The following is a 24,217-nucleotide window of genomic DNA, read 5'->3' as shown; positions in this document are numbered from 1 at the left end:
ATCCGAAAAGGGCCCGGGCAAGCCCGAGGGGCCGCCCTTAAGCCGTCTTCGATCGAGGCAGTGTCGCGGATGACGCATCCAGCGTGATACTGCGCGGCCCCCGAACAAACACGCTCTGCAATCGTGTTACGCGTGAACGAAAAAGCCCCCCCCCCCCCGTTGGGGCAGGCAGCCGCGCCGCCCCCTTGTTGGGCACACTCATCTACATTCGGCACTGTAATTTAATTTCCCCGTAGTCTACACTCTAAACCGGCGGCGAGGGACAAATTTCACATGACTACGCGCCTCGAATGAGCGGGGGGCGGGGGAGGGGAGCAGCCCAAGCAGGCCCTGTTGCCCTAGGTCTCTCTCCTCGCCCTCTCATTCCGTCGTCGGCTGCGAGCGATTCCGGACGGTATCCCTGTCTCTCTCGCACCGCTGCGGGGTCCCCCATGCGTGCGAGAGAGACAGGGCGCACAGTCCTCGTTCTCGCGACTTGGTTGCCGTGACAGGGTTTCGTCGGGCCCTGTTCCCTTCAGCCACCTGTTCGCCGGCGAGGACTGCCTCACAGCGGCCCTGCCCTGCCCTGCCCTGCCCCGGCCTTCGCCGTGTTCCCGCTCGTCGTTCCTGCCACGTCGCCGCCCCGCCGCCGCCCGATGTTCCTCGCCACGACAGTCTTGTCAGAGAGTGGCGTGCTCCAGCGGCTCCAGCGGCTCCAGCGGCTCCAGCCTGCCGTCGCTGGTTACGCGCGGCCCGCCCGCGCCCATCCCAACCGCCAGCACACTGAGAGTCGTTGTCGTCGCTCCGTCTCTCTCGCACCTTTAGGGGACGTCCCGTGAGTGCGAGGGAGGCAGAGCGACGAAACGACTCTTCTGAATCGCTCGGCAGCGCAGCGCGGCGGGCCTCGTCGGCCAGACGCGTTATTGGCAGCTGTCCCTTTTCAGTTCATAATGCATGCACTTGGCGGCGCCACGGTCGCGGGGGAGGGGAGGGGGTAATGGGGTGTCGCGGCCGGATAAAAACGAAGTCGCTTATCGCCGCGCCCCACCGCGCCCCGCCGCGCCCCGCCCCGCCCCGCTGGGATGGATGGCTTTCCAATCGGGTCGCACTGCGTGGCACCGCGCCACACCTCCACTGCAAGCTGCAACCCCCACCCTCCCCCACCCCTTTCCCCCGAAAGTCGTTGGCCGTCACCGCGCGCGCGACGTCTCGTTTCTGCCGGATTTGGCTCCCGGTTTTCATCATTCCGAACTCGGAATTTTATAATACCGCCTGGATCGGCCGGGCCGCCGGGGCCGCCGGCAATACCGCGGCGGCCTCCGTCTTTTTTCAGTGTGGTGACGGTGTTGCAGTGTAGCGGGGCCGGGCGAATCGTCTGCAGTGCTGCAGCCTTCCGGCCCGACCCGGCAGACGGCCAGGCGGTCCCGGCCAGGCGGTCCCGGCCGCAGCTTTGATCTAATCTGGCGGTGCAACAACGGCGAGCGCTGACGCCGTTTGCTGCTCCGAGGCCGAGATCTCCGGGGACCTTGTCCGGGTTGGCGGGGCCTGGCGGGGCCTGGCGCGGCGCTGGCGCCAGACCGGCCCGGAACCGGAAAGCGGCACTATGCAGCACGACAAGCAGGCCGAGGCCGTGAGTGTCGCGACAACGTGGCGACGTGCGTGGAATTTACGTGAAGCATAACCGTGAACCGCACCTGTAAGCGGCCGAGCAGGAGAGCGGCGCCACGGGGCCGTAAAAACGGCCAGCTCATTAATAACCGCCTCGGCCAGCAGATGGCGGCCGGGCGGATGGCTGGCGGGCCGGATGGCCACTCTATACCGGCGCCGTGGTCCGCGTCGCGGCAGCGGTCCGGTCCGGCGTGGCCGAGGCCCTAATGGCTGTCCCGCACTGCCCCGCACTGCCTCGCACGTGGCCGAGACAATTGCCTCCAGCCGGCAGCGCGGCACAGCGCGGTAATGGAGCACGGCCCGGCCACGGCCTCGGCCGCGGTGTTGTCCGAGGTCTTCATTCCGCCATATTTATGTACGGAGGACGCTCCCTCGCGCTTCATAAATCTCGCTTCCGGGCCCCGGCCCCGGCCTCGGCCTCGGCGCGTCGCGATAGCCAGTTTACTTCCGATACAAGTTGCGCCCGTGAGATGCATTTATCAGCAGGCAGCGCTTCGCGGCGCCCGCGCCCTTTTCGAAAGTCACTGGCGCCGCGTCAGGGACGCGCGCGTGGCGTGTGACTTACTCTCTATTCCAAGACGCCTAGATTCCTAGACACCTAGACCCCGAGACTCCACCCTGCTGGCGACTACTTAGCAAGCGGTTCTCAACCTTTTTCTGCTGGCGACCCCACTTTTGTAGTCCAGTCCGTCGCGTGCGCTGTAGAGCGAGCCGGAGAGAGACAAAGGCATTGGCACTCCCGACGGTGGCGGCGAAGGGGACCATGATGAACGAGCTGCCTCCGCCAGGTAGCCGTTGTAGCGAGGCTGGCGAGGCGGGACACCGGATCGGGCGCGTTAACGAAGCCAGGCCGGAACCAGGGACCGGCAAACCTTAAAACCAGGTAATCGGGAAACCAGGAAACCGGGCATGGAAAGGAGCCGTGTACACGGCCAACCAGGGCGCCGCCGCCACTACTTGAGGGAGGCGATGTAGTGCGCGGCCAAAGTAAAATATCGGTGGGGGGGGGCGAAAAGACGATACCGGGGAAGAGGCAGATTGGCGGGCGGGGTGGAATGCGGGGCAGGTTGGCGGAGGGGAGGGGGAGGGGGTTAAAGTGACACCGTAACGAGATCCCAGAAGGGGTCCCGGCACGATAACACGGGGACCGCGTCGATTTCGCCAAATTCCGCGCTGTTCCTTCCCCCAATACCCGTCCCCCAACCATCACAGCCAAAAAAAAAAAAACTTCGAAAAAATTAGAAAAACTAAAGCAAAATCGCCACTTCCCGTGAACTTTGATTGCCAAGCCATCGCTAGCGTCCTGACGGCCCCGACTTAGAGGCACCGGGCCATGAGCGCCATGATCGCTGCCGACGTGGTGCAGGCCGCTATGCAGGACGCGCTGAAGCGAGTTCACACACACACACACACACACACACACACACACACACACGCACGCCCCTTTCCGAGCCACCGCGCGCTGATTGGCTTATTGCTAGATGGATTGAAGGAATGACGGGCGTCGAGGGTGGGGCTGGCGTGGCCTAGTCAAGGCAGTGATAACCGAAAGGAAAAAAAAATCAGGGCAACCGCCGGGATTCGAACCCACGTCAGTCTGGTTGCGTTGTTGCCGCGCGCCCCAGCTGCCGCATTCCAGCCGTCGTCTGTGGACTGGTTCCCAGGGTCCTTTTGGTCGCGCTGTCTCTCTCGCACCTATACGGGGCGCCCCGTGAGTGCGAAGAGCGACCACGACTCTCGGAATCAGACTGCTGAACCGACAGCGAACCGCGGTCCTCGTAATTGTGGAAACAGAGACCTGTTGCGGGCCGCCAGCTCGAGCTGCATAAAACGGGAACCACAGGGAAAAGAAAAAAAAAGATATTTCAAATGAAAACGCTAGTTGACAACCTATGTTTTCTGTTCGAAAGTTGGAGTATACGGAGCCGTGGAAAAGCAAGAGGGGAGGAATAAATGGCACAAGCTTCACTGGCGGGGGCCGAAAGTGGAGATGGAATGGTAGTCAAGTGGAGCACCCCTCGTTACTTCCCTGTTTGCCCCCAGGTCTGGAAGTGCCCCGCCCCGCGGTACGTGAGGCACTTTGGGGGCGGGGCGGGGCGGGGCGGGGTGGGGCGGGGCGAGGTGGGTGGGGGGGCCGCGACTTGGCTTCCTGGAACGTTCCGCGAAGTGCGTTATCGCCGTCTTGATACTACGCGAGAAATTACCTTTTATTATCATTCCCTTCCGTCCTGGAGGAACAAGGAAATGATATATTTGCGGACTTTCCCGCTGCAATCTGTCAAAATACTTTCACTACCGCTGCTTGACCTTGTTTTCGTTGTTGTTGTTTTTTTGCGGGAGCAATGAACCGTGTCGTGTGTAGGAGAAAGAAAGAAGCTGTTTCTTTTATCCAGCGAAGGAAGGTCCGCGCGTTTCCGGGAAGACTTTCGGACGCGGAGCGCGGAGCCGCGGTCGCCGTCGAGGTGGCGGCACGGCATGGCACGGCATGGCACGGCATGGCACGGCATGGCTCGGCATGGCGCGCTGCGGAGGCATCTGGGACTAACAGCAAGTTTCACGACAAACATGAAATATGGCTGGGTTGACGTACCCTCCCCGTATCTCTGTCTGTCTTTCTTTCTCTCTGTGTGTGTCTCTCTCTCTCGCCCTCGTCCTCCTCGTTCTTTGCCCGGCTCCCTGGAATAAATTCCATTTTGTTGGCGAGAATGAGGTGGCGTTCTGCCGGTCTGCCGGTCCGATCCAAAGCAAGACAGATGCCCAGTGCCCCGCCCGGCCCCGCCCGGCCCCGCCCGGCCCGCCACTGTTGCTGCCGCGGAGTCCGCGGAGCCTTGCGGTGCGGACTCATCGCAGCTGCCGATGGTCGCCTGGTCGTTCCGCCGTCTGTCTCTGTCACACTCACGGCGCGTCCCGCGGGGGTGCGAGAGAGACGGAGCGACGGGACGACGGGAACCGCTCGCCGGCAGTGCCAGCTTGCCGCAGCTTGCCAGCGCGGGGCACACATCGTTAGCCTCGCCACGCCAGCGCAGCGCGCAGCCAGTGGACTGATTCGAGTGTCGTCGTCTCCGTCGCTCTGTCTCTCTCGCACCTACACAGCACGCCCCATGAGTGCGAGAGAGACAGAGCGACGAAAAGGACCCTCGGAATAAGTCTGCAGTGACTCGAAGAGAAACCGTCGCGCAGCGCGCAGCCTGGCGCAGCGATGCACCAGTCCGGTCCCTCTCGACGGCACGCCGCGCGAGGCCGCGAGTGCGACAAGGACGGGGCGGCACTCGGAGGGAACGAGAAAGAAAAGACACAGCTTGAAGGAGCCCGCGCTCCGCCGCGCTCGCAGTGCAGGCGCGGATCGCGCTGCTCGAGTGTCTACTAATGGACGCCGGGACGCAGCGTTCGTTTGGCCGCCGTGTTACAGACCGATTTCGGGAGTCACTGTGTCTCTCTCGCACTCACGGGGCGGCGCGTGCGGGTGCGAGAGAGACAGAGCGACTCTGCTGAGCGCAGCAGAGCGCATCTTCCTTCCGGTCCCTCATGCTCATTTCGGGGCGAGACGCCGAGATAGGGGGAGGTACGGAGCGGACCGGGATGGGGCCTCTTGGATAAAGTCGATGGCCATTGCCAGGCACGGCGACGCCATGTGCCCGCGCTGTGCCTGCGGACTGATTCCGAGAGTCGTCGCTCTGTCCCTCTCGCACTCACGCGGCGTTCCGTGTGGGTGCGAGAGAGACAGAGCGACGAATCCGACTCCCAGTGTGCCGGAGCGCTCGCGGCAGTGAGGCGCGATGGGTGCGCCGCGCCCTCGGCCGTCCCGTCGCGCCACTGGGGGTAGTTCCAGATGTGCATTGCCGCGCTGCAGCGCTATGCAGCGCCACGCAGCGCTCAGTCGGCGTCTTATTGGGCCTTAATGACTGCACCAGTACACTCCACTCCATGCACTCATTACGTGTAATTACTGGCATTGTGCTTCATCCGGCGGGCCCACCGCGCCCCACCGCGCACCGCCCCGCCCCGCCCCGCCACACCCATGGGAGGCCGGCGCAGCACACTGCGTGTCCACAGCAGGGCCGTGGCAGGGCCATCCATTGTTCCGTCAAACACTGTAATTACGCCGTTAACCGTGCCCGGCTACACTCCCCTTCCCCCTCCCCCTCCCCCCAAACCAAACACCCACCATCAGAATCACCACAGCGCTGCGATGCATTATCGATAGGATTGAAAAGGCAAGGGCCCCGAGCCTGAATGCCACGCAGCGCGACACAGTGCGTAGAGCTGGCTTCCAACTTCCCAGCAGGCTGATGATGCTGAGAATCTGTGCGGAAAGGACCAAAGACGGATAAACAGAGGTCCTGTCACAAAAGTTGCCTACGCCAGGCTCGGACTGGTCCCCAAAAGGCCCCAGCGGATAAGACCGCAAAAGGCCCCCGATCATCATTATGTTTTTACCCTTCATGACCAACTTTGTGAGGCTACCGCTCCCCGATATTGGATAGAAATATTGAACAGAATCCAGGCGCCTTGCCTCCGAGGCCGCCGCGTTGGCGCTGCAACAGTGCATCAGTGCTCGTTGCGCTGCAACAGGAAATCCGGGCATCGCCTCAGGCCGGCCCGAAAGCGCCTCAAACGGCCCGTGGAGGGGTCAAGTAGATCCGGTCGGCAAATAGTGCCGGCCGTGGTGGTGCACTGGTTGACACAGGTAAACGGGAAGGAAATCAAGGCAGTCACGTCAGTCCACGCTGGTCTAAGGCTGCGGGGGTGGAGGGGGAGGGAGGAGCGGACGTGGAATAGGGAATGGCGTGCAAATGAAGCACCTGTGCGCCTGGCCGTGTCGTGCCGTGCCGTGCCGCGCCGTGCCGCGCCGTGCGTCTGGTGCCATGTTCCCGGGGGATCCGCCAGACCGCCGCCTCGCCGCGCCCCGCCCACCCCGACGCTGTAAAACCATTTACCAGCAGTGACGCCCCGATAAAGCTTGCGTGGGCTGCGGGGGGAAAAAAGGGAACAGCTTGCGCGCGGTGCGCGGTGTGTGGATACCATTTTGCACCTTCATGTTCGGACTGGTTTTTTGTGTCGCTGCTGCTGTTGACGTGTTTCTCCCGCGACTCTTTGAATGCCGTGGTGTTTGGTCGCAGCAGGGAGACAAAAGTGATCAACGATTAGTGTGGTGCTGCACGTCCCTTCAAATGAAAGCAGTCTGAGTCTTGAGAGCAGCCCGTTGCGACTCGGCAAATCTAGAGTCCTAGACGGTGGGGCGACAAGGCTAGGGTTCCAGATTCTGTACGGAGCAAGACCCTCTCGCTGGAGGTGTTCCTGTCGTAGAACGAGACGCCACTACCCCCGGCTCGGCCTCGTCACCACAACAGCCACTGCGGCTTTTAATCACACGGCAGGCAGGGAGAAAGAGAGGGAGCGGGGAGGAGGGAGCGAGACAGCCAATCAGGGCGCCCTGGGGAGTGAAATTGGGGGAGTGCTTTGCCCGCAGTGTATTATATGCGCCTCGCAGTCTCACACCTTCGCGCAGGGTGGGGCGGCACACAGAGGGCCAGAACACCGGCGCCGGCGCCAAAACTCCCGATATTTTGAGCTACAGAGTCGCTAAACGGCACTCGAACTGAACGTGTGACCCCACCAATGGATTCCTCGTTCCGAGAGTAATCCAGGTGGGGTCACACGTTCGGTTCGAGTCCCATTTCGTGACTCTGGAGCTCAAAAGGCGTGCGGGATTCTGACCGCCTCCGCCGGTCCTCTGGCCCACTGTGTGGGACCGCAAACTGCTCCAGCGACTTCCGTTTTATGGCTTATTATTTTTCGGCCGCGGCTTCTTCCCCGCCCATGATTCATGCCCGTGGCGACACATGTGCTGTCAATAGTGCCCCTGGGCTGGCGGGCCTGGCGGGCCCTGGCGGGCCTGGCCTGGCCGCCGTGGTGGGGATGAAGACACAGCCAATGATGACGTCATACCGTGCCCCAATTTCCCAGCGCAGTGCCGCCCTGCAGTGTAGCGAGCGGCTGGCGAGCTGGCGCGGCACCTCGTCGTGTTTTTCTGTTGTGTTCGTCCATTTATTTTCCGCACCCTCCGCCCCGTTTTCCCGATTTCTGCCTCCTTGGCTGACCGCCGTTCCAGGAGACTGTCTGGAGCGCGGCCTGGAGCCCCCCCCCTCTCCCCCTTCCAGTGGCTCCCTCTCGTGGTAATTAATTACACCGCTACAGCTTCATTGAGATTGGCCTCGCACCTGGCTGCCGTTTGTCAGACACCCCGAGCCTCCTCGCCGGAAAATGAGCCATTCCATCCTCGTCCCGGGTTCAAATACTGCGTCTTTTCGTTATTTTCTTTTCTTCTTTCTTTTCTCTCCATTGCGCCATCCCCGCGTCGACCCGATGGACCACTGTGCCAAGGCCGGCGGACGGCGTCGCTGGCCAGAAAGTTGGTGCACCCCCCCCCACCTGGACAAAAATCATACATCGGTCTGAGGGGGAGGGGGTGGGCTATCACCGCCCGGCAAACGGGCAAGGAGGAGCTCTCCAACTAACTGGCTGCGTCGGAAAAGGCCCGGCAAGTTGAGAAACTGGAAACAGTTTGACAGTTGGGCGGCCGGCCTGATCCGCTACACGCGGTACCGCGGTATGCCGGCCCGCCGCCCGCCGGCATCTACGGAATAATTTGAAACTCGGCGAACAGCGCCGCCAGTGCTGCCACCTTGTGGCCGGAATAATTACTCGCAGTTTGATTCGCACGCACGCCAGTGCGGCTGGACCCACATTCGCTCTCTTTTCTGTCCGCAGACGACTTCCTGGCGATGCACAAGAACCAGACCATGGCGGCCGCGCACCTGGACGCCACGTACCTGCAGAACCTGCAGTCGCTGTACTGGGACTTCAACGGCACCTTCCACCTGTCCAAGTTCGACGACTTCGACCACACGGCCATCGACGGTGGGTATTTCGTGTCGGTCTTATTTTCGGAGCGCCCCTTCCGAGCGGCCGGGTACGCGACATGTATCTCGACATGACCTAGTGTGGCATGGCGGGGCGGGACGGGCCGGGCCGCTGCGGCTGGCTGATCGGTTACGCACGCCGGCCCGGGAATTGAAGGCTACGAGGTGTCGGATTCAATTTTCGTCCAACCGGAACGGATCCAATGCGATACCAACGTGACTTCACTGCGGATCACACGACGATCGGAAAGGGGGCGGGGTGGGGCCGGGCGGGGTGCAGCAGGTCCGGAGATGTTCTGCTCCTTACCCGGCCAAGGTCACCCCACTGCCAATAACGGATTTTCGCGACAAAGTAACGGAACGGTCCGCTCCGGAGGAAGTGAAGGGTGAAGTCGTTCTGGCGGCAAGCGCTTCAGAAATCGAGCCTCAAACGGCCTGGCAGTGGCGCGGCGCGGCGCGACGAGGAAAAAATCCCGGAGCCTCGGGCCGCCCTGGGCGAACAGGGCGACGAACTTTGCTCGGCCTCGGAAACGCGTGACGCTAAACTTGTCCTCGAGGTGCTCCTGTCAAGAATTCCGTCGAAACAATCCAGTGCGCCACGCTGGATCGCACTAGAGTTGCCACTTTAAGGCAAGAACGCAGGGGTGTTTTGAGTGCGTGTACCGCCGAAAGCCTCACCGCCCCGTGCTCGCTATCGAACCGTTCTAACGCGACCGCGATGCCGCGATGCATGCGCGCGAACCAGCGTCAACGCGGACAGCCCGGGGGGCCAAGGCGGGGCGCAGCACTGCGGCGGGCTGCGTCCCGGCAACGCCGCTCGCGTCGCGCCGACGCTCTCGCACCGCTGCCCCATGAGAGGGAGAGAGAGAGACGGAGCGACGAAGCACTCGTCCGGAACCGCAGCCTGCAGGGACCTCATCTCCGGACGCGTTGACGGCGGTCGGGAGTCCACGACGCCAGGATGTCAGAACGTCACAAAGCACCGGGAGTCAGTGCAGGCGGACGTTGGCTCTCGAAAGACACGTGGCAAACCAGTCGCAATAATAAGATGAAACGCTCGAAGAAGGCCAGGTTTCTGCTGCGTCTCGATGTTTGTCTCTCTCCTCCAACGGGCAGCCTCCGCCTCCGCCCCAGTTCGTCGCCGGCGGCGGGAGTCTCGGTCCAATCTGTTGACGCGACGACGTGGACGACGCGCAGCCCACGCCTCGTTCGGATATATACGCGCTCAAGCTCTTGCGGCCAGCTGCTGCGCGGTCGCGGCTTGTGTGTGTGTGTGGATAGAGAGAGGAAGAGGAAAAGAGGAAGGAATGCAGTGTGGTGGCTCGGCGCCGCAGCGCGGAATGGCGAACGCGTGTGCTTCCCGGCGGGCATGCAGTTCTGCCCGGTGCTGGCCTGGCAGTTCGTGTCGTTCTGATATCGCCCCGCCCCGCCTGACCCCACCCCACCCTGCCCCGCCCCACCCCGCCCCGCCACAAAAGCGGCCCATTAATTTACAAGGGGGACGTGCTAATTAACCGCCAATACACAGCACTCATTACCCGCGAGAGTCCCGCAACACTTTCCCCTCCCTCCCTCTCTCTCTCTCACTCATCGGGATAGTTGCGTAAGTGGGGCGCGCGCGTTGCGGGAGATGAGGGAGCGCGGGTGTGTGTGTGTGTGTGTGTGTGTGTGTGTGTGTGTGTGTGTGTGTGTGTGTGTGTGTGTGTGTCGGAAGAAGGCCGCCGAGCGTATGTAAGTGCACTCGTGACGTAATGGGCGGATATGAGGATTGGGAAACATTAGTCTGCGATGTAACACACACACACACACACACACGCACACTGACAGAGGGAGCGACCGTACTCAATTACTCAGGTCAAAGGGAGGCTTACAGGCATTATCATAGCAAGACCATCAATTGGCCGGGGCCGTTGTCCACGGCCAGAAGGAGGTCACGGCGAAGGAGGTCTTCTAAAATGCGTTTACCGATATCCGCGTAGGTGTGTGTCCGCCCGTGTCCGCGCCTGTGTGTGTGTGAGAGAGAGAGCGGAAAGTGGCCCCGAGAAAGCGAAAGGAAAGGACTGAGGAGGCGGCGGCAGCGTTTACAGCCAAAGGATGTTGTGGAAGGCAAGGCGTGGCAAGGCGCGAGGCATGCGAACACGGCGATAACTCAAAACACATTTTGCTGCCTAGTGATTTGCAGCACCTATACGCTGCGACGCCCCCGCCGCTGTGCAGCCTGAACGGCGCTTTCGTCGCTGCGTCTCTCTCGCTCCCTCACGGGACGCGCCGTGGGTGCGAGTGAGACAGAGCGACGTGTACGATGCCGCGTGATTTACGCCGCCAGACTTCGGCCCTTTTTTCCTCTCTCTCTCTCTCTCTCTCTCTCTCTCTCTTCTCTCTCTGCCGCAGGTTGCGCGGAGCAGGCGTTATGGACGATTACACACACATTCGCACCAGTGTACTCGCTCACTCGCACTCATGCAGACCGCGCGCGCGACGGCCAGTTTGCTGCGCTCTTTGCAGTGTGCCAAGCAAGCTAATGATCGTTGGACTTCGTAACCGGTCCGCCGGTTTGCCACACGGTTTGCCACAGCGCGCACCAGAAGATCCAGTCACCTCAAACGCGCCTTTTTCTCTCTTGCTTTTAACCTTTGCTTCACCTCGGGTTTAATTTGACGTCCGGGGCGCGTCGGCGTTATCTTTAATTTGTGACTGAATTGGCGACCACTCTGACCTGATTTAATATCGCGCCCACGCGTTGGGGCGCGCTGGAGTTGTGTGTGTGTGTGTGTGTGTGTGTGTGTGCGTAGGTGTGTGTGTGTGTGGGTGGTGTAGGTGTGTGTGTGTGTGTGTTGTGTTGGTGGGCGTAAGAAGGAGTACGCTGCAATCCCGCCGCCCTCCCCATAACCACGCCACGCTCCGCCACCCCAGTGTAGTAAACACTGGTTTGGCCGGGATGGCGGGGAAGCCCGCGCAAGTTGGCGGCGTTCAAACTTCCTTTACTTTCAGCGAGGTGGTGCGGCGGCCGAGGCGACGCCTATAGGCATTACCTGGCCGAGCAGGGCGAAAAGCACGACGCAATACGACGACCGGCCCCGGCGGGATTCGAACCCGGGGCCGGGACGGCCGGGACACGCTCTCAACAAGCGGGCCAGCGTATCGCGCCACTGCGTGCTGTGCTCGGCCGTGGCCGGATTGCTCTTGGTTCGTGTGGGTATGGGGACACAAAGAAAGCAGCAGTGAAACTGAAGTAGTTGCCATGAAAGAAGTTGATGAAAAAGTGTCGAAGGGTGTGTGAAAAAAAAACAGAGCCCCTCTCAGTGTGTCCCTAAAGCATCAAAATTTGTGTTTTTGCGGGGAATGAAGCCATTCTGTCTGTGTGTTGCAGAGCTGAACGAGATCAAGGCCACGACGCTGGCGCCGCCCTGGCTGCCCAAGGGCCCCGACAAGGGCAAGGTGCCCAAGGAGCTGCCCCAGTTCGACTCGAACCTCGTGACCAACGTGACGGTGCAGCTCGGCGAGAACGCCTTCCTACGGTGCAGGGTGCGCAACCTCGGCGAGCACAAGGTGAGCCTGTCTCTCTCTTCCGCAAGGCCCCAGGCAGGCCCGGCCCCACGAGAGCGAGAGAGACAGCGAGAGAGGATCGGCCTGCGGGATGCTCTTCGGCGGGACGCAGCCCCCCCCCCTCCCCCTTTGGCACCTCACACTTTCCGACTGGAATTCTAAATATATTATGTTGACCGACCTTAAAACAAACACACACACACGCAGCGCTCCGCCCCGCCACGAGGGGCGTCCCCTGGGCCGCCGCCGCCCCGCTCGTCCACTGTAACTTTTCCGGGATGTTTTGGCTCGGCTTCAGCAGCAGCCACCAATCCATCCCCCCGACCCCCCTCACACCTACACAAAGTCTCGCGCATTCCAAACAACGTCGTCGTCGCCACGGCCCGGAACAGTAGCACAGTGGGCCAGAAGACCGGTGCCGGACGGCCAAAAGTCCGGACGCGTTTGGAGCTCCAGAGTTGCTAAATGGGACTTGAACCGAACGTGTGACCCCACCAATGGATTGCTCTCCGAACGAGGAATCCATTGGTGGGGTCATAGGCTCGGTTTGCGTCCTGTTTAGCGACTCTGGAGCTCCAAACGCGCGTCGGCCGCTGGCCCACTGTGCTGAGGGGAAACTGAAAGACCCACGCTGGCGGGGCTGTGAGGGGCGCAAGTTCTGATGAGTACTCTGGCGCGCGGCGAGCGCGACTCACGCGGACAACCCGTTGACAAGCCGAGAGGCAGGGGGTCACGGTGGCGGCGGGGTGCGGGCGCTGGCCGCGCGGCAAAGGGTGGGCCGCCCTGCCGGTTTGTTTCCAAAGACCGATAATGAGAGTTCACGGAGCTTTGTCTCAATCCAAAGAGTGGAAATTTGGCCCTGCCGGTCCCGCCCGGTCCCGCCCCGCCGGTGTTCCGGGTCGCCCCGCCGGTTTGCGGCCCGCTCGCCTCGCCTCGCGCCTCTGTGCTTTGCAGGCGGGGCTCGGCGGGGCTCGGCGGGGCCGGGGCTCGGCGGGGCCTCGTTAGGTACGCCAGCCCGGCCAGCCCGGCCCGGCGCTGCCCAGCCGGCCAGCAAGCAAAATCCGGATTGGCCATCCGCGGAGCAAGCAGTGCAAACAGTGCAACAGCCTGCCGGGCCCAGCCAGCCAGCCGCCCAGCCCGCCGATTGAGACGCTCATTGTACAGCCGGTGTTTGACTTGGCTGTACAGTGTAGTGTACACACAGCCCGCAGTGCGCCTTGCGCCGTCTTGCGCCGTCTTACGGTGGGAATGCCCAGGCCGGGCTGTTGTCGCCCGCACCCGCTACTTCAAAATAAAATTTTGAAAGTTCCTTTTTTTTATTGGCTTCTGCTTGAGTGTGTTTTCCTAGATGCTCCAGCTCTGGGGTGATTTTTAGCGTGTGCCTGGCGGTTCCCGATATTGACACCGCCATACATGTAGTTCGCCCCCCCCCTCCCCTCCGGCCTTCGACACGAGAAGGATGCCACGCGTCACCGCGGCCAGACCTGCTGTCTATTTGTCATGTCTGCCAGCAAGGAAGGAAGAGGGAGAGAGAAGGGCAGACAAATACCCTCCAGTCGAAGCGAAGGAGAGAGAGAGAGAGAGAGAGAGAGAGAGAGAGAGAGAGAGAGAGAGAGAGAGAGAGAGAGAGAGAGGCCTAGGTAGCAGCTGGGGCTGCCTGGCGGCCTCCTCGGCCTCCTCGCTGACCAGTCCCCACGCCCCATCCAGCCGGCCACGCCACGTTGTTTCGCTAAGGTCGTGAGGCGCCGGTACTTAACCGACCACACAAACCTCACAACTTGTCCAATAAATAACGCCAGCCAGCCAGCCAGCCTCCCTTGCCCTGCCCGGCTCGTGCCCACGCCCCGCCGCGCCTCGCCCGGCCTGCCTCAATTTTCCTTCCCCGGCCTCTTTTCTCTCACCTCCGGCTCCCTCGCTCTCGCTCTCACCCGCTGGCCGCCGCTGCAGCCCCTGGTTCTACACGCCGCCTCTTCTCATTTTCGTTGTGCAGGGGACTTTGTCGCTCCGTTTACCCCCACCGCTCCGGGCCGCCGCCGCCGCCACGACTGGTGCACGCGCGAGCGCTAAAGTTTACACGTCCGAAACAACTCGCACTAATTCCTCTCACATAGCAACTTTTCGCCATCACATTTATTTGTGACGGCAGCGGGGGGCCTGGTGGGCTGGCGCAGGGCTGGTGGGCCTGGCGCCGCACTGTGCACCACGCTCCCAGGCACAGGCCACTTTTGCTGTTAGATTACCGTTTCAATTTTATTACAACGGGCTCTGGCTCGTTTGTGCCCTGGCTCCTCTGTGTGTGTGTGTTTGTACGTGCTGGGTTCTGCCACGTTTTTTATTGCGAGAGGACCGTGAAACTTTCGGGTCATCAGCTGGCTCGTATGGGCCGATTCGCTCGCTGTTCTAGCACGTCGGGGGAAAACGAATACACACACACACACACGCACACGCGCGCATCTGGACGTCGTTCTTTTTGCGGAAAATAAAATAACCGGGCCGCACATAAAACTGGGCCATGCCGACTCTGATGCCGCAATTTCCCACGCAATCACTGACGACGCGCAATTTTGACGCGCAGTGACGCCTCTTGCCCTTCCTTTATCTGGTGGCCTATTAAGGAGGAAAACAGAAGACAGCTTGATTTATGGCGTCAAAGTGTGTCCCGGCACGGCGTGGCACGGCGCGGCGCGGCGCGGCCCCCCGGAGTCGGAACGGTGTCGCCGGTCGGATAAATCCGCCTGGCCGCGGCCTTTCCCGTTGCCGTGGCCGCCGAACCCCGCGCGGGCTGCCGCACACTGAGTCCGAGAGAGGCTACGTCCCTCTCGCACCCACACGCCACGGCCCGCGAGTGCGAGAGGGACAGAGTGAGTCCGCCTGAAGCGGGCTGGCTGCCGGGTCGCGACCCGGACGACTAATGCCTCTTGGGCAAAGTCGGGCCAGAAAACCGCAGCCACCGTACAAGGCGTTGACCCACTCCACCGAGGGCGTCTCCCACCACCCACTTCCGCCCTGCACCTCTTTGTGGGGGAGGGAGGGGGAAGGGGGGCACTCATCCAACTTTGGAGGGGACTTCGGTTCGCTCCTTTCGGTATTGATGACTCTGGCCTGCTCTCTTCTTCCTCTTTCTGGTCGTGATTCAATAAGAACGCGATAACATCCCTGCCAGCCCACTTCCCTGCTAGCGGGCTCCCCCCACAGAACAAGGACAGAGGCATGATGCGTCTTTGTCTTTCGCGGCCTGCGCGCGTGTCTGCTGGCTTGCCTGCTGGCTTGCCGCCTGGCGGCCAGGCCGGCCCGCCGGACAGGCGAGTGTCCGTGCGGCCTACCTCGCAGGCGCTCGGCCGCGCTGGGCCGCCAGCCTGAGCGCGAGCCAAGCGCGGCCCCAGTCGTCCCAGCCCAGCCAGCCCGATTCCATTTCTTCGGGGATATCTAATGGACCGGGGCCGACTTCCCGGTCAATAAAACATCCACGGCGCGATCGGGTTGGCGTCTCTGTCGCACTCGCGGGGCGGGCCTTGGCGGTGCGAGAGAGAAGGCGGGGGAGTCCCCAGCACGTCTCGGGGCGGGGCAATCTGCGGCGGGGCCGCGCCGCCCGCCTCTCCTTTGCATTGCGCTGCGCCGCCGCGCTGCGAGGGATGCTGTTCGTTTAATTCTCTGGGACGGTCTAGTCGGACTGGCCGGGCCGGACCGGGCAGGAATGCCGATGCCGCTGCGATGGCCGGGATGGGTCGGCCGGGACGGTCGGGCAGCGGCAAGATATTACGAATTTTCTCCGAGTTTCCCAGAGCACGCGGAATCGCCTATTCGGCTTATCGTCTGCGATAGCACTCGGGGCAGCGAGCGGCAGGACCGCGTCCACCCGACTGCCAGCCAGGACGAGGCAGGACGGGGCAGGACGGGGCAGGACGGGGCCACTGCCGGCCGCCGCGCGTGCATCAATAATGTAATGTTGCTGAGCCGCTCGGTGGTGCCCGGCCAGCCGGCCGAGTCAGTCCGCAGTGCCGTGGCAGTGCCGCGGGGAGTTCGTTATTCTCCACGCAGCGCAGCCGCGCAGCAAATGGCAAATTGGATGCAGATTAGCCGGGCTGGGCCGCGGATAAGAAGCGAGGCTCGATGCCTCTGCGCCATGGCGTGCCATCCCACTGACCCGTCCTGCGTGCCCCGGCCGGCCTGCCTCGCCCCAAATACATGCATAGCAAGCGGGCCAAGATCAACACGGCGGCAGGGCCGAGGCAGGGCTCTGCAGGGGGGGAGGGGGAGGGGGAGGGCGACGCTGTCGCACCTCAGCGTCGCGGCCATTTGTCACAGTGACACGCCAGTACAGTGGCGCGGCCGGGCCAGGCCAGAGGTCCTCGCTGAGGTCAGCAGTGCAACCCAATGGCTGATTCCCTCACATTCTATCGACCATTTCCTTTTCTTTCTCGCTCGCTCTCTCCGCCTTTTTTCTCCTTTTCTTCTCTTGCTTTATCTCGCTCTTCTCGCCCCTTTCCTCCTGGGAGGTCTTTTGTGTTGCGGCCTACCGCCCGCTCCTGGCCGCAACGCACTCACACACACACACATACACACACACACACACACACACACACACACACACACACACTCACGCACACTTTAGAAACACTCGACACAGTAGTAGTGTAGGGATAGCGCTGTGGGAATAATGTTCTCTCCGCAGAAAGTGAATTTACCTTTCCGCGACGCACTTTCCTTCTCACGACTCGCGAGGCATAATCACTTGCCTCTTTCCCTTTTTCCCTCCTTTCCTGCCGCGCCACTGTTTGTGGCTCCGCTGTAAAGAGCGTGCGTGTTTTTCTTCCCCGACGGCGTTTTAAAATGGTCGGAGCGAAATAAGCAACGCCCCTTCTCTTTCCCTTTTTATTTTCGCCTCTTTTCTGAACGGTTTCGCCCCGTTTTTCGGCGTCGTCAACTGTATTTCCATACGCCGACGCTGGCCCGCCGTTGCCTTGCAGCTTTGCCTCGCGTCGAAGCAGACACCTTTTGTCGGCCCAGCGGCCCCGCCCGAAGCCACATTTCCGGGGGACAACGCGCGACGCTCCGCGGAGCTCCGCGAAGCTGCCCTGGTCGGAGAAGGTACCTCCTCCCTTCCCCTTGGCTCTCTCAGGCGGAATTAGGAACACCCTCGCCCCCACCCCCTCCTTTTTTTCCGAACAGACACGAATCTCAACACAAGTTTCTTTCCGAGTTTCATGCTTGGCCGACCCAATTTGAATCTCCCGCCATGCCTGCTGAGGGGCTGGTCCATAAATTTATTAGACCAGGACAGAGAGAGGGAAAGGGGTACTCGCCCACCGCGCCGCGGAACTTTCTGCCCGAGAATGTTTCCTTTTTGTTGGGCTTTAAAGGTCGCCCTCGATTCCCGGAAGAGGGCGACGCGCCATTGGTTTACATTTCTGTTTATTATTTTTAAACGACCTGTCTCTTCCTCTTCTTCCTCTTCGTCTCCCTCTTCCTTCTCTTCCTCCTCCTCTTCTTCTTCTCTCTCTCTCTCTCTCTCTCTCCCCCTCCCCCCCCATTACTCTCCGTACCCCCCTTTTTCGCGCACCGCAAGCCGCACATAAAAATTTCGTGGCCGGAAGTAGAGGAGCGCGAGACGGAAGGGCCGTGGCGGGAATTTGGAAGGAGCGAGAGGAAGGGGTGGGGGTGCTTGAATGGGGGCCGCTCCCGGTACGGTTTGTATATGGGAGGAGGGAAAGGTTTCAGGGCCAGGGCGGCTAGGGCGGCCAGGGCCCCCAAAGTTAGGGGTGGGACTGAAAGTATCAGGCTCATGCGTTTGCGCGCGAAGGAGACCGCGAGGCTGGAAGGCTTCCATCAAGGCCGTTGTGTCGGCTAAAGCGTGAGCTTTTGTACGCACTGGCCGACCGGGCCGCGCCGGGCCGGGCCGCGGAAACGAACCTCGATATGTTTCTTTATTTTTGGAACAATGCTGCTGCCCGCGGAGTCTCTCTCTCTCTCTCTCTCTCTCTCTCTCTCTCTCTCTCTCTCTCTCTCTCTCTCTCTCTCTCTCTCTCTCTCTCTCTCTCGCTCTCTCTCTGCCATCGTGCCCGCCACCGAGAGTCTTCGTCATGGGTTGCAGTGGAGTGCGTCACGTTGATGTTGTTGTTGTTGCGCAGGTGATGTGGATCCGGCGGCGGGACTGGCACATCCTCACGTCGGGCACCACCACCTACACGACGGACGAGCGGTACGAGGTGGTGCACCCCGAGGGCGCCGAAGAGTGGCACCTCGTCATCAGATACGTCCAGAAGCGCGACAACGGCACATACGAGTGTCAAGTGAGTACAACTTCTTTTTTCGCTCGCCTTTTTTTTTTTTGCTTTTTTTCGCCTTTTTTCTCCTTCTGTGCCGCGGCTTTCACGGCGCCGGGATGGGCCACTTCAGTCCCTCGATGTTGTGATGGGCGGCGCGGCCCGCCCCCGCCCCTCCACCTCGCCATTCGGAAGCCCCACGAGGGAGACGTGCGGAACTGGGGCCAGCCGCGGCCCGGGCCTGCCGGGGCGGGGCGGGGCGGGGCGGGGCGGGGCGGGGGGGGCGGGGCGGGGGGGGCGGGCAGCACCAAGTCATTTAGCTACTTCCATTGGAGGGGAGTAATGTTGTTTGTTGGCGCGGCGCGCGCGGCGTGTGAGAGGTCGTCCCGCCTGGCCAGCCCTGCCCTGCCCTGCCCTGCCCTGCCACTGCCCTGCCCGCTGGGTCTCACTGAAAGTGGAAAAGTGGTCCGTTACTCCCTTCGCCGAAAGAGGAGCAAAAAAAAAGGGAGTACGTCATAACATACGCGCTTCAATCTCGCCGCGTGTCTCTTCGTGATACAGTGTGCCGTCAAACCATTGGCCTCAGCCGGGCAAGTACAGTGGTGTGTCCGCTGGCGTGTCCGCCGGCGTGTCCACGCGTCGCACAGCCTTTCAATTCATCTCGCAGGACGCGTTACGAGTCGGCCGTGGACGCCTCGGGACGAGGCGAGGGGAAGGGGGGGAGGGGGAAATTGTTGGCCGGGGCGGGGGTGAGGCGTTGCGAGGCTGATATTGGAAAAGTTGTCAGTGAGATGGGCAGAGCAAGCGTACACCCTGCGGGTACGCCCCGCCCCGCCCCGCCCCACCCCGCCCGGCGAGGCGCGCTGAGGTTTGCGGACGGACAAGTGGAGCCAAGAGGCCCAAAAGGCCTCCGCCGCGCCGGTACCGTACTTTCCTTTTCGTGCAGCCGAACCACCCCCGAACTCCAAAACGAAAGTCAACGTTGGTGCCCCCTTTTTCTTTTTTCTAGATCTGCAAACACGTCCATTTTATTATTTGCACAGCGCGAATTCCTTTGCAAGCAAGCTGGCTGGCGGGCCGGCTGACTGGCTGGCTGGCTGGCTGCCTGTCTGCTCCGGGTGGCACCGCACCAGTGCTGCCGCAAGAAGGCAAAGCTCCGCGAAACTTCCCTCAACGCATCAGTCGAAGGGATGCCAACCTCAGACTGCCTGCAAGGGACGCCTCGGTGCCAAGATTTTGCCTTGGGTGAGGCAGGCAACCCTGGTGCATTGTACGACTTTGTGCCCATGTGGCCAGCACATGTGGGGACACATCCACACACACCAAAAAACGTTTTTTGAACCAAAGTAACATGCTTGCATCAAGTGAATTTACTTGAATGTTTCAAGTAAATTCACTTAGTATTGCTAGGAAAGTTTCTTGGTACAAGAAACTGTCTTTTTTGGGTGCTTAGGTTTCTGCGGTGTCATGAGTCTCGCGGTTGGAGCCCCGCGACCCCCGCGGTGTGACACTGCGAGTGCGCTGATGGAGCCCGTCGTGCCGCGGGGCCTGGGCCGGCCTGGGGGTGGCGGGGTGGGGCGGGGCGGGGCGGTGGGTGGGTGGCGCGTCGGCTTGCGGTGGCGCGGTCCGGCCTACCTCCTGCGGCTTGATGCCGCCCTGGCACAGCGAGGCCTGTTAGGCCCTCTTGCCTGTTCCTTTCACCGGAAGGCTCCGGGGTTCCGGGCAATCCGCCCGCCAGGCCGCCAGGCACCGCCAGCCCGCCAGCGGCAAGCCCAGGGGCCTGGCCCCGCCCCGCGCCACGCGTTCGACTCCACAAAGCCCGGAGCTCAGGCGCCAGGGCCGCCTGCTTTTTGATATGCCGGCGTGGCATTCCGGGGCGGCGAAATCCAGGCGTATTTTAAATAAAAGCGTGTTTACCCGCCCCGCGTTGCGGCCTGGCGGTGCCTGGCGGTGCCTGGCGGCCGGCCTGCAGGGCTGCAGGGCCTGCAAAGCGAGGCGAGGCGAGCGGCGAGACGACTGCCTTCGGCTGCCTAGGAAGGGAATGGAAAAGCCCAGCAGGCGACAGGCCATTGGGAAGGGAAAGGCCTTGCATTGGCTCTGTTTGCCGACCCCGCGGCCCGCGCGGACAACAGCTCCGGTCCTTTGTCGCGCTGCCTCTGCCGCACTCGCCCCGTGCAGGTGCGAGAGAGACAGACTGCAGAGGGAAAAAGGAGCAGCGCCGTGAATGAATAAGGCGTGGCGGCAACGCACCGCCTTGTCGGGCGAATATGAAAAATTCCACGCGATGCCCCTGCGCTTCCGCGTTATGTGCCTACCTTGGGAACTACTTTGGCGTGTCTTCCTCCGGGTCGCGGCACGGCGCTAGCCTCGCGCTAGCCTCGCGCTAGCCTCGGGCTAGCCCAGTGGTTCTCAACCTTAGGGTCGCGACCCCAAGTGGGGTCGCGAAAAAATTTCAAGGGGTCGCGGCGAGGTAGCTGGGGTCGTGTTTTGGGCCGATTTTAAGCAGCCACTGCGTCTGATCCGAGGCGGGCATTTTGCTCCCTCAACGGGCAATTGGTCTTTGGACCTTCCTTTAGCATGCCTCTGTTACGGAGTGCGATTATCAGTCTTAGTTTGGGAGCAGTATTGTCTCAAAGTTGGCCAAAACGCTCAGAAATGTCTTTAAAAAATCATGTTTTGGGTCGATTTTAAGCAGCCACTGCGTCTGATCCAAGGCGGGCATTTTGCTCCCTCAACGGGCAATTGGTCTTTGGACCTTCCTTTAGCATGCCTCTGTTACGGAATGCGATTATCAGTCTTAGTTTGGGAGCAGTATTGTCTCAAAGTTGGCCAAAACGCTCAGAAATGTCTTTAAAAAATCATGTTTTGGGTCGATTTTAAGCAGCCACTGCGTCTGATCCGAGGCGGGCATTTTGCTCCCTCAACGGGCAATTGGTCTTTGGACCTTCTTTTAGCATGCCTTTTTTACGGAGTGTGATTATCAGTCTTAGTTTGGGAGCAGTATTGTCTCAAAGTTGGCCGAAACGCTCAGAAATGTCTTTAAAAAAATCGTTGGCCTGTTTTGGTCAACTTTGAGACAATACTGCTCCAACTAAGACTGATAATCGCATTCTGTAACGAGGCATGCTAAAGGAAGGTCCAAGGAAAAATTGCCCGTTGAGGGAGCAAAATGCCCGCCTTGAATCAGACGCAGTGGCTGCTTAAAATCGACCCAAAACATGATTTTTAAAGACATTTCTGAGCGTTTTGGCCAACTTTGAGACAATACTGCTCCCAAACTAAGACTGATAATCGCACTCCGTAACAGAGGCATGCTAAGGAAGGTCCAAAGACCAATTGCCCGTTGAGGGAGCAAAATGCCCGCCTTGGATCAGACGCAGTGGCTGCTTAAAATCGACCCAAAACATGATTTTTTAAAGACATTTCTGAGCGTTTTGGCCAACTTTGCGACAATACTGCTCCCAAACTAAGACTGATAATCGCATTCCGTAACAGAGGCATGCTAAAGGAAGGTCCAAAGACCAATTGCCCGTTGAGGGAGCAAAATGCCCGCCTTGAATCAGACGCAGTGGCTGCTTAAAATCGACCCAAAACATGATTTTTTAAAGACATTTCTGAGCGTTTTGGCCAACTTTGAGACAATACTGCTCCAAACTAAGACTGATAATCGCACTCCGTAACAGAGGCATGCTAAAGGAAGGTCCAAAGACCAATTGCCCGTTGAGGGAGCAAAATGCCCGCCTCGGATCAGACGCAGTGGCATGCTAAAGGAGGGGTCCCGTGGGGTCGCGAAACTTTTACTGGGGGTCGCGGAAATTTTTGGCTACAAATTGTGGGTCGCGAGCCGAGAAAGGTTGAGAACCGCTGGGCTAGCCTGCGCTAGCCTCGCGCTAGCCTCCGCTAGCCTTGCGCTAGCAGTGGCGCGACACTCACGCCAGTCGGGCGGCGCGGCGGCGCGGAGGGTTCATCACCCTGTTTGGTGTTTGCCAGCCCCGGGGGGACTAACTGCTCCGATCCACTGCCAAATCAGATTAAGGGCTCCAGGTACACACAACGACGCAAAGTGCACTACTCGCTCGCGCTCCGCCTGGCGCGGCCTGTCTGTCTGCCTGTCTGTCTGCCTGTCCGTCCGTCTGTGTGCTCCCCCACTATTTGTCCACTGTCGCTCCTCGCCGTGCTCGGCGCGCTCCACCCGTGCGTCTATTACACACAGGATTTGTTATTTTCGCCCTGCTTCCGCGCGCGCTGCCTCCACGCCCCGTGCTCCAGGAGGACGACAGCCAAAATATGAAGTTCATTACGGCGAGCGTGACGCGTTGGCGGTCCTAGCCTCTGGCTGCTCTCTCGCGGCGAACGGTCAGAAGTGAGGAATTTACGAGGGAAGTCTGGGCGGTTCGGGTGTTTCTACAGTGCAGCGTGCAGCAGCGGTGCACCGCCACGAGCTGCGCCGGCCTCGCCGCCTTCGAGCCACTTTGATGGACTACGCGGCAGGGCCCAAGTCTCCACGACGGCCACGACGGCAGCGGCGATGGATCACTTTCACTGGGCCTGGCGGGCCTGGCGCGGGTTCGACCCCCGCCGCCGGCCGGCCTTTTTCCCCTGTTGACGTCAGCAGTTTAGTCGTTTACAATGGACGCGGGAGACGGCCGGGCCGGCCGGCCGGGGAAAATAGAAAAATAGCCCCGCACGACGGCAGTCCCGAGGCCAGCCGTCGCTCTGTCTCTCTCGCACTCCCCGAGGGCGTCACACGAGTGCGACGGAGACGGAGCGACGCGGCGAAGCAGAGCACAGCCATTCGCGCTGATTAAACCCGCAGTCGATTATTTCCGTCACACTTGTGTCGTCTGATCGCCTCATTCTGGCGGCCTGTGTGGGCCGTGGACTGCGGACTCACAGCCAGGCCATTGGTCAAGGCCATCCAATCATCAGCGGCCAGCGTGGAGGGACATTCTAAAAGCCTCTGGAACAAGGTTTTTCCCTCTTTTCTCTCCCTTAATGCCCCAAACGACACTGTCTCCTCGTTCTTTGTACCTTGCAGGTTTCCCTAGCCCGGCCCGCCCCCACCGCTCACTCCCCCGACGCTGGAAGTTTGCCGATCTTGATTTTTGAAAGACCCCCCGGAGTTGTCTTTGTCGCCCGGTGACTCTCTTTTTTCCCCCTCCGGCCGCGCTGCTGGGGGTTCACACCGTGGAGACGAACAAGCGACGAGCTCCCGGAGGGCGGCGGATACTTTCAGAAGAGGAGAAAACAATGTTGTCGGTCGTTATCGATAATCAGGCAAATTAATTCGGGCAGATGGAGGGCCTGGCCGGTGTCGACGGGATGTTTTACCCCCCGGCTGCCCTTACCCCCGGTACCTGTGCCTAGGCATGTTTTACCCCCCGGTAAATTGTGCCTAGGCACATTGTACCCCCACCCTCGAGGGGAGGGGGGGACAATGTGCGTAGGCATGTTTTTCCCCCCGGGAAAATGTGCCTAGGCACGTTTTACCCCCCCGGTAAAATGGCCTAGGCATGTTTTACCCCCCACCCTAAGGGTAGGTGTACAATGTGCCTAGGCATGTTTTACCCCCCCGGTAAAATGTGCCTAGGCACGTTTTAAAAACCCCCCCCTCGAGGGTAGGGGGTACAATGTGCCTAGGCATGTTTTAAACCCCCACCCTTTGTCACCGAGCTGTGTGACCCCACCCAGACGAACTTAAGTGCTGACCCGACCAATAAATGCTGTTAAAACCCCCTTGACATCAGCTCTGGGGCAAACAGGTGATGGATTCCGAGAGTCGTCGCTCTTTCTTTCCCCCTAAGAGCGCCCAACTGCGAGAGACGCGGAGCGCCCGAG

At 60.9% G+C, this 24,217-nt stretch overlaps 1 protein-coding gene across 4 annotated transcripts in view; it reads left to right on the top strand.

The window, feature by feature from the left end:
- LOC117642779 (hemicentin-1-like) overlaps window positions 1–24,217 on the top strand; it is a 55,507-nt gene that overhangs the window by 15,157 nt on the left and 16,133 nt on the right. For all 4 annotated transcript variants that reach the window (XR_004587591.1, XM_034381312.1, XM_034381315.1 and 1 more), the window contains exons 2-4: window positions 8,419–8,568; window positions 11,941–12,119; window positions 18,245–18,406. Coding sequence is in view for 3 of the 4 variants with exons in the window: in XM_034381312.1 (XP_034237203.1) it covers window positions 8,433–8,568; window positions 11,941–12,119; window positions 18,245–18,406 (477 nt within the window). In the remaining variant the exon portion in view is untranslated. The remainder of the gene's footprint in view (window positions 1–8,418; window positions 8,569–11,940; window positions 12,120–18,244; window positions 18,407–24,217) is intronic.

This window comes from Thrips palmi, unplaced genomic scaffold (genome assembly GCF_012932325.1).
Source record: "Thrips palmi isolate BJ-2018 unplaced genomic scaffold, TpBJ-2018v1 HiC_scaffold_16, whole genome shotgun sequence".
In the NCBI taxonomy this organism is placed as follows: Eukaryota; Metazoa; Arthropoda; class Insecta; order Thysanoptera; family Thripidae; genus Thrips; species Thrips palmi.
Note: the sequence above shows the minus strand (reverse complement) of the source record. Positions and strands in the feature narration are given on the sequence as shown.